This window comes from Glycine max, chromosome 14, assembly GCF_000004515.6.
Source record: "Glycine max cultivar Williams 82 chromosome 14, Glycine_max_v4.0, whole genome shotgun sequence".
Lineage (NCBI taxonomy): Eukaryota > Viridiplantae > Streptophyta > Magnoliopsida > Fabales > Fabaceae > Glycine > Glycine max.
Window position 1 is genome coordinate 3521896 of NC_038250.2, and position 10457 is coordinate 3532352.

At 27.6% G+C, this 10457-nt stretch overlaps 1 protein-coding gene across 1 annotated transcript; it reads left to right on the forward strand.

The window, feature by feature from the left end:
• The first annotated feature begins 7218 nt into the window (after positions 1 to 7218).
• Positions 7219 to 10380, forward strand: LOC100782670 (uncharacterized). The gene is made up of 5 exons (XM_003545512.5): positions 7219 to 7609; positions 7987 to 8111; positions 9490 to 9581; positions 9898 to 9984; positions 10061 to 10380. The coding sequence occupies exons 1-5, from the start codon at positions 7263 to 7265 to the stop codon at positions 10163 to 10165; spliced, it is 756 nt and encodes a 251-aa protein (XP_003545560.1). The 5' UTR covers positions 7219 to 7262; the 3' UTR covers positions 10166 to 10380.
• Positions 10381 to 10457: the final 77 nt, after the last annotated feature.

Consider the following 10457-nt stretch of genomic DNA (forward strand, 5'->3'; position numbering starts at 1 on the left):
TAAATAAATAAATAAAAGAAAACAACAATTTTATAAAAATAAGCTTATTGTTGTTAATTCATTTTTAGTTTTTTTCATTAATATTATAAGAAATATAAGTCATAAAATATAATTAATGTTATATTAAAAAATTAAAATAATAATTATTTTAGAATAATTTTTTTGACAACAATTATTATAATACAAAAGGAATAAATAATATCACACCATCACATATTCATATTCATTGTCCTAATTAATCTCTTTTGTAACATGTATTTAAGTGTTTCATTGTACTATAAGAAAGAATTAGTAAATTTAATCACAAGTCATACACTGATTAATTGAGTTATAATAATTTCAAATAATCTAATAATTTATTGTTAAACACATAAAAATAATATGGATGATTGCTTAAGGGACCCATCCACGCGCTAGCTACGGTAATAGTAATCGATTCCTTATTTAGGCTTCTTTGCTACTCTATTATTACATTTTTTTCATAATTTTTAATAATATAGGTTAGACTGCGTGCTGGCGAGATAATTTAAAAAAGCAGTAGAGCAAAAAAATAGTCAAACTAGTTAAATTAAAAAATAGTTAAAATTAATCAATATTATGTGAAAATCGGTGTTAAAAAACCTGGTTCAAGTAATTTAAAAATAATATATTTAGTGTTTATTCTTTAATTTATTTACCTTTTTAGAAATATTTTTTTAATTATTGGTTTATTTAAAAAAAAATGGCAATCTGTATGAGGTTTACATTAGAAACATTTGTATGAATGTTAGAAAGTATTTAGAAAAAAATTGCAGACATGCTTCTTAAACTAAGGATGAATGTGTAAGAAACCATCATAATTTTTTAATTTGTCACACAAATCATTCAACAGTCTTGTGATAATTAATAGACTTTTTGTTAAATGATTTGTAAATGTGATCATTAAGAGCACATGCTGGGTACGGAATCTTTAGTCATCACTTTTGAATTTTTTTATATTAAAAATATAAAATGAAAAATATTTTAAGATTTGATCAACCTTTTAATGGTCACAGTAGATTTTGTCATAGTTTTATTTGATGTAGATTAAACTGACGCTGATCGATGACTTATCTGTAATGATCACATGATTAACAGAAAAATGATAAATAGATTAATAATGACCTATTGTTATATTGTTTTACCCAAGACTCATGCCAAAAAATAATATATATATATATATATATATATATATATATATATATATATATATATAAATTCACACCTAAAACATACTTTATCCTAATTAATCATTAGTAAAATATATGGATAAAGATTTGGAGAACGCAAATAGATACATACATTTTTTTTAACTGAGGTATTTGGAATTTTTATTTGATAAATAGGTACGTATACCTGTAATACATATCGACACAATTAATAGGAAAGTAAAAGAATTTCTTGTAACAAACTCTCCTAAGAAGATAAAAAGTATGGAAAGAGAAAAAAAAAAGGATAAATAGTCATTTGTCTTTTTGAAGGTATAATTCATTGATAAATATATTTTAAAAAAAACAAATTTAATTCATGTATAAAGTGTGACAAATATATATGATTGTTAAATTTTTGTCTGTGATTATGTTACATAGACTATTCTATTAATAGTAACAAATAGAAGTTAACCGTTAAATATATTTATTACATTTTTTATAATTTTGAAGATTAAATTTTATATTTTTATATTTTAGAGACATATTTATCAGTAAATTATATATTTAAAGATAAAATTAATTATTTATCCAAAAAGAAAAAAGAAGCGCTCATTAGGGTCCTTGGAAGTATCAAGGACATATACAGTCCTAATCATATCATTCGGAGATTTAAAGGAACTAGTATTTGTGTGTGTTCATTGTACAGTAAAATTATAGTATTTTTAAGAATTTAATATTTTTAATCACAAACCATTTGTATTTATGTAGAGTATAAAAGTTTTATTAAAATTGTTACATGAACTGTTTTTAAAATGCTAATTTTGAAATTGTTTTCAATTTATTACTTTATTATTTTTTATTAATATTATATTTGTCTCATATATAGAGAGAGAGACTTTTTTGCATTTCCATTCCTTCAAAATTATTTTTTATTAATATATTGACCCAGAGTTTTATAATAATATGAGAAAATTAAAAGAGGAGTTTAAATATTATATGTGAAAGACTAAAAGATCGATGATAGAGTTTAACCAAAAAATTAGAATTAATAATTAGTTAATATTATATGAATATGTATTTTTTATTTTTCTCATTTTAATATTAACATATATAATAAAAAATAATTTTCAATATACAAAAATTTAATTTAATTTTTAATTGTATTTCTTTAATTTTTTTAAAAAAATAAATTAAAAAAAAGTTAAAATGTGAGAGTGGGAATATGAAAAGTTTAGAAACATATGCATCAAATAAAAAAAATTAAATGAAATGATAAATTAAAATTATTTTAAAGAATTTAAAAATAAAAAAAATGTCACATAATTTAGTTAAAAAAACATTAATATTACATACGATATAGACAGATATAGCTTTGATTTTTTTGTTTGTTGATATTAGGAAACTTGATGCTATTAACTTCTAGACATATTTTGCCAACTATTTAGTAATTAAGCTGAAATAAGTGGCTGCCAAACGCTAAATCTTAAGTCCCACCACACTGGTTTTTGTTGGAGTTCTTAAATTCATTTTTAATTTAATTTTTTAAAGTGTTTTTAACTCAATTTTAAAAAAAATACTTTAACTTTTTTTGTTGTCAATTGTAAAAATAAATCATTTTATCTTATAAATAGTAACATAAAACCTATCCGGCCGTCATCATGTCTCAACACAGTGAAATGTGAACTCACTTTTTTTTCACTTCACCCTCTTTCCTTTATTTTATCTCAAGTAGGTTTGCATGATTTACACGTGGGACTGTTCTAATTTCTTATCCAATATAATTGTTACTATGCCACATTTAATTACCGTTATCCCATAACCATTGTTTTTTTTTAATCATCGCTTTCATATATATAATTATTAACAGTATCACTATCACTATCATTAATTATCATCACGATCATTTCCTTCATCATCATTGATCACTATTCTGTCCTCTTTACTGATTTTATTCAACAAATGTGCAATTAGTAAATTAAAAGAATGATTTGACAATCAAGTTTTGCTCGATAACTTGGCAATATAAGTCAAGTTTTATCAAACCCCAATTATTTTAACTGAACAGGACTAGATTAGAAGCTTAATCGAATCCCCATTAGAGTTAATTTTTCATAGCTAGAAAATACTTATTATTTTGAGTGAACAGAAGATTTGATTATTATAGAAATGCACATGGCTAGTGGTAGACTCTTATTATTACTTATACGTGGGTGCAGTGGTAATGAAGGGCTTCCTGTGCCATCGATCCTATATAAGGTGCACGAGGGTGGTAAAGCCAATTGCACCGTGTGGATAAAATGCCAGAAAAACAATTTAAATTTTCAATGTATCGTAAATTGATGGAATTTGTTGATCCGAAGAAATTAAATCTATATTTATCTTTGAATGAAAGGGATTGAGGTTTTAAAGGTGTTAGGTTTATGAGAGACGATAATTAATAATACAGTTGAAAGAAAAGGAAGTTCTTGAGGCAGGAGAATTCTAAATATATAGGAGAGGGGACATGTGAACTAATTAAAAAGATGTGTGAGAAGATTTTTTTTTTTTTTTTGGTGTGTGAGAGAGTATTACCACTCCTTGTGATTCTTGAATGGTAAACTCAAGTTTCTAGAGTGATATTATTTCAGAAGAGTTTTTCAAGTTTGTGTAAAAAAATTATAATTTTATGTGAGACAATGAATTTTTTTTGGAATTTCCATGGAAATAAGCAAGACGTGTGAAGTCACCTTAAAATTCAGTACTATTTCGATCTATTTCTGTTGTGTTTTTTTCGTCTTCCAATCTTTGATTTGTGTTGAGTGTCGAGAGTTTTCCCATTGATGAAATTAGGTGACATAATTAATTAAGAATAAAAGCACAATGAAATTGATGGTAGATGCATGCAAAGATATCCCGGATATCTTCTTGATGATGTGAAAGTCAAGTGATTAGTGATGTGTTTTGTTAGTGGTAATTAACAATGGTTAGAAGTACAAATAGTGTTAATACTCATACATGAATACTAAAAATCAAACTATGGCAGGGAGTATACTAAGATTTGTGCAGTGGAAGCACGATTCACAGGACATGAGAGCTAGTAATAATTAACTCAAACAATTCTTAAAAACACTCTTCCTTAAGAATAATTCATAAAAACACATTCTCATTCAAAATATCATTCAAACTTGCATTAAGAATAAATTTTATTGAAATATATAGAAATCAATTTCGTAATGGTTAAAAAGTTAGGAACTAAGTTCAAATTTTTAACAACTAAAAATAATGAGACGTTAAGTAATTAACTAATATAAAAGTAAATTGTTATTGAAAAAGTATTTTTATATATTTTAATCACATTAAAATATAAAAAAGTAATTTCAATCACATTAATGACATGAGAGAGAAAAAATGATGCATTAAATATAGCAATAATTATATTAATGATAAAATTAATAATAAGACAAATATTATAAAGATAAAATTATTTAATCTCTTTTATTTTGAGTGAATTAGACAAATTCGAATAAACAAATCACATCTATTATCTATATAAATATAAATTAAGAGGGAACTACCACTTTGGTCTTGTGGGATGCTGTGATAGTAGTCCTTGAATTTTTTTTAAAAAACCAATAAATATCTGAAATTGAATTATATCAATAAAGTTAGTCTCTATTGTTAGTCATTCATTATCCAAAGAGAGTCACAGAATTTGGGAGTCAGACACACTAGCCTACAGAGTTTCGGATTGACAAAAAAACACACCCTACTATAAAAATTGAAATTGTCACAAAATAAATGGGCTATAAAACTAAGTTGGGCACCACCGACACATATTCATTGTAGTATATATTTTATTTTTGGTAATTAATCATTCCATAATTTTATGTCTACAATCTCCACGCACACAAACACGTGCACACAGACTGCAGCAGAATTAAGTTGCGCATTACTGGCACTGTCAACTTTACAACTTCTCTCTCTATCATCAACGTTACTCAATAGCCATTTTTTGTTGTTGTTGTTGTTGGGTACAGAGTCAAAAACTGTAATGGAGATAAGTTTTACTTCTTCATATTTTGAAGAAAAACAAGTATAATTATTTTCAAAGACTTAATCATTTACGAATACATTATAAATCTATGGAAATACCTATTAAAGACAAAAGAAAAAATCAAATAGAGTAATAACATTAGCATTATTTTTGTTCTGCAATAAACAATAGCGTTTATAAGTTAAAACCTGACGTTTGAGGATTGTTGTAACGAAGAAAATCAAGCTAATCGGTCTATATATGGTGATTGCCCAAAATCTATCAAGACCATCTCATTTATCAAAGGGATCTTATTCGATTGATAGAAAAGGATAAACTGTTATAAAAATTTTAATACGTGTCATGAATTCTTATAGATGAATAAAATAAAAATTATTCCATTTGTTATACAGCATATCAAACTGAAACTTTATCTCCAAGCATACTGATCTTATCTCCAAGCAATAGGAATGAGCACAATTCTTGCTTCCCAAGTAATTAGATAATTTTTTTTAGTACTCTCAGGTCTGCTTATAGAGTTATAGTCAACATTTATGTTTGAACGTAGAGCAATGCTACTATACAATAAATTAAGCACATATTTTATTATAAAAGCAATTTACACGGTATCACCGTTGCAGATGATCTTCCTGAATCACAACATATATAATAATCAAGGTTATATGTTTTGATATGTGTTAAGATATATTTTAGAGAGACGTTAGGCTAGTAACACATTATAGGTTAAAATTAATGGGAAATTGCAAAAATTTCTAGGTTTTGTTTAAGTTTTGTTTTTCTTCTTAAAATTCTTATAAAATTTCTAATGCATGTATGTTACTCATTTTTTAAAGTTTTTTTCCTTAAAAAATGAGTTTTTTTTAGTAAAATAAAAATATTTATGTTTTTTTTTGTTTGTCTAAATTATTTTTACTTAAAATAAGTATTTTTTTTTATTTTTTAAGAAGTAAATCTTATTTTTTTTAAAACTCTTATTACTAATTGTGTAATTTTTAATAAATTTTAAGTAATATGTATTTAGACATTAAAAAAAGTAGCATGCATTAGAAATCATGTTAAAAAGTGTGTTACGGACATTTTTTATAATAAATTTTTTTTTTATATGTAAGAATTGAAGTATCATAAAGTTTATGACACTTAGACACATTATTCAATTAATTGAGTTTAACTCTCATAATAATAAACAATAAACATATTTAAATTGATTGTGTGTAAAAATTCAATCATAAATATCACTAACTTATTAATAATCAATTTAGAAGTGATATAAAATATTTTAATTGATTTACAATATATAAAATTTTATGCTTAATGCATGCTTATTATTATTTTTAGGATAATTTGACAATTATTAACTTTTTTTTATCTATTAACTTAGTAAAAGTTAGTTCACAAAAAAACTTATTAAAAGTTACTATAAAATTTAAAATAATTATTAAAAATTTAATAATTTTAAATTAAACAAGATTTGTTTTTCCCTCAATAAAAATGGTAAAACGAAGATATACTCCATCAAGGGAGACACTAATCACATGTTAGAACTACCAAGAAAGGTACACCTAAGAATTATTACACATGTTTAAACTACAAATTGGGATATTCCAACTCATCCATGAAAAAGTGAAAATTCATTTCACATCTTTAATTACTTGTGTCAACCAGACCAATAATTTACTATTAATTTAGTTGTTTGAGTAGTGCATGTGAGTTGTTATAAATTGTTTATTGCTATTGAGTTTGATTATTATAGATAAAAAATATACAAAAATTTATAATTAGAAAAATATTTTTTTGGACAATCTTAACTTCTTTACAACTTAAGAAAAAAAAAAGAGATGAAAAATAAATGATAAATTTTATTGGTGATGTAATGTGATGAAAAATAAAGATAAAAAGAAAAAAAAATTATTGATTGAATGTTTGAAAATATAACCACTCTTGTAATTAATGATAGTTTTTAACTAAATTCAATGAAGTAGATAGCTTGGGAGCCATATAAATATATAATGGAACGGTGGGAAGAAAGTACAAAGTACAAAAGTAACAGAGTAACCTGGAAGATGAGTTTTCTCGCGGGAAGGTTAGCTGGGAAAGAAGCTGCGTACTTTTTCCAGGAATCCAAACAAGCCGTGGGAAAATTAGCCCAAAAAAACCCTCTTCCCAAGACCAACAACAACAACCTTAACTTTCACGAAGGATATGATCATGCGGATGTACTTCCCGAGGTTCTAAGGCACTCTCTTCCTTCCAAAGTGTTTAGAAATGATGAAGCCACCTCCTTTTCCTTCTCTGCCTCCAAATGGGTCCTTCATTCCGACCCCAAAACCCAATCTTCCGTATCCCCTGATGCTCTCAATCCTCTGCGTGCTTACCTTTCCCTGCCCCAAGTCACCTTTGGCCCCAAAAGGTTCCTTCATCACTCTTCAATTTCAATTCCCCAGTTCTTTTCACTTTATGAATCAAATTTCATTTGCATAATGTTTTCCCATTTGAATTTCAACTTTTTGTTTTTAAATCGAGTTTAATTTTTGTGTTATTAGTATACTGTCAATTGATCAGAAATTATCATTGGCGTGACTTTTAAGATTATAATTATGATAAAAATGAACGATATTGTAAAAATCCTTTACACTGTTAGTGTATGCTATTTACTCTGTTAAATTTTATAATTTGAGATTTAATAGGGCAATGAAGCTGATTGTGATTCATCTTCTTCTTTTTTAATGTTTATAAAGGGTGGTTTTGTTTGTTCAATTGTTTATGCACAATGGTTTGGTTACACAGGTGGCAACTGCCTGAAGCAGCAAACACGGTTTCAGCCTCAACAGCTAATGAATCGCGTCAAGACAGATATGCCACACATGTTAACCCGGAGAAGTTGAAAGCTGCAGGTGAAGGGCTTGCACATGGTACATTTTCTTCTCATTAACTTCTTCTAACTGTAGATGGATGGTATCTCTAATGCAAATTCTCACTGATGAATATGTACATCGTTGACTCTATGTACTTGACAAACTTGCGTATATTAGGTTTGGTACTTCATCTTTCACATAACCACATCCTATCTCTGTGGACTTTATAGTGGAATCTGTTGCAGATAATGGTTTATGGAAAACTGAGGGTGTAGTCAATGCCCACCATAACTTATGTCATCCTGTGATCCCTCTATAGAATGTGATACTCTGTTCAACTTTGATCAAATATGTCAAAGTTGAAGTACCAATATATTCAGCATCAGGTCTGGCTACTAAGAAACTTGGTCCAACCAGTTTGAGCTGATGCAGTAGTATAATGGGGAAAGGTGTTGGGGGAGATTAGGTAATCTTATTTTATTGGGTGTAGAGAGTGTATTAATTAATTTGAGGGAGGGAACTTGTGATACTTTCAAGTTTCTCATCAACTAAACGAGCTAGAGTTAAACCTTCACAGGGTCCCGTAACACTAGAGAAACTTGTAGTTGTGTGTGATATTAAATTAGCAATATTGGTAAGTTTAAGTGAGCAATCCTCAAGTATAGAGCTTTAAGTTGTTTAAGCTATGTTTTGTTATTTGTTGGGAGTGTTTCAATAAGGCAGACCTTTTAGTTTGAGATTGAGGTTAGAGTGTTTTATATTTTGAATATAGAAATTGAGGAGGAGGGAGAGGGGATTAAGTTATAAAATATATGTTGTTTTTATGGGGAATGAAGTAATGGGATACTATTTGGGCAGAAGTTACTTTTCTGGTGTAAAAAGGTTTAGGGTTGAGTGTGTGGTAATAGGGTTAGTAAATAAAATCAAAATAGGCATCATTTTCTCTGTCTTTGGACTAAGTATGATTTAGAATATGAAAAACTAAAGTGGGGCATTAGCAGTTATAATCAACACCCTGAGAAACCTGCTTTGGGCTTCATGAACTGAAGGAGAAACATATGGGGGTCATAGTTATTAATAGCATACAATATCACTTGCTATAGTCCTGTTACTATCACCAGAAGTTGCACTATTGATACATGTAATGTTTTGTGCTTTAGTTTGTACATACCATATCTATGAAGACAATGCATTAATGTCCTACCATTTTGGGATAGTGAAGCCCAGGAATAACCTCACTTTTCATACTTGATTTGCTTGTACATAAAGTTCAGGTGGTTGTTTACTTCATTAGATATTGGTTTATGACTTTATTTTGATTTTTTTATGCTCATTATACCAATAATGAAGTTAAGAAAAAAAATAGGTTTTTGGCAAATTCTTTGCTTATGATGCTTATGTTTGCTAATGCAACTTTTAATTTCCAATTTTATAGTTGGAAAGGCGTTTGCTGTTGCCACTGCATTTGTATTTGGTGGTGCTGCATTGGTATTTGGTATGGTGGCCTCCAAGTTAGAGCTGCAGAATGTAAGTAATTTCAATTATATGCAATTTTTTTCTCTCCCTTTCATAATACATGTGTATGCTTTTAAATTAGTCAAGTAACCCACTTGAATGCCTAACTTGCTGCATTTCTATTCACCGTTCTTCATAAATTATTCATCATGTTGAATGACATATTTAGAACCATAAAACTTCCTCGTATAAGCCTTTGGTATTGTATATCGATACTGTTTTCTCTTCTATGGTTTTTTCGTTTTATTAATAGATCTATATATTGTCAAATAAATTGTCCATTTTAGTTTGTTAACTTCTTTATCGGAAATTTTTGTTGTTGTAACAGATGAGTGACATCAAAACTAAGGGAAAAGACTATGTTGAGCCAAAACTAGAGAATATCAAAGAGCAATTTGTTCCCTTAAAGATATGGGCAAGTTTTAAACTGTATTTCTTTAATCTTCTGAATGTTTCAATTCATAAGCCTAACTCAAAACTTGGATTTGCAGGCTGAGAATATGTCAAGGAAGTGGCATGTGGAAAGGGACGATGTTAAGCAGAAGACTATCATAAAGGAGCTTTCAAAAATTTGGGGTGAAAAAAGAACAGATTGAGATCTACAATTTTATTTGTTTTCCTCTTACTTTAGTTGCTTTGGAAATAGTGGCATGGACATCCAAACATAGATAATTTGGATGCAGTATGCCTCTGGCGGTTCTTGTGGCTCTGTAAATGTTGAAGCATGCAGGAGAGTAAAAATAATGCAAAATAGTGTGTATGTCAATAATTAAGATAGTAATAAATTGCGGAATGTGGTTGTTTTGGTTAATTCAACAATTCTTTATTATTTTTTTCTTCAAGCAGACTAGACATATTGTTAAGGTTCTGAAAACCATGATTTGTTGT

What these genes read in the sequence shown, in the direction of transcription:
- LOC100782670 (XM_003545512.5), top strand. Translation starts at nt 7,263, where the DNA reads ATGAGTTTTCTCGCGGGAAGGTTAGCTGGGAAAGAAGCTGCGTACTTT. An exon ending in GTCACCTTTGGCCCCAAAAG is followed by an intron (nt 7,610 to 7,986) that starts GTTCCTTCATCA and finishes TTGGTTACACAG; the next exon opens with GTGGCAACTGCCTGAAGCAG. An exon ending in CCAAGTTAGAGCTGCAGAAT is followed by an intron (nt 9,582 to 9,897) that starts GTAAGTAATTTC and finishes TTGTTGTAACAG; the next exon opens with ATGAGTGACATCAAAACTAA.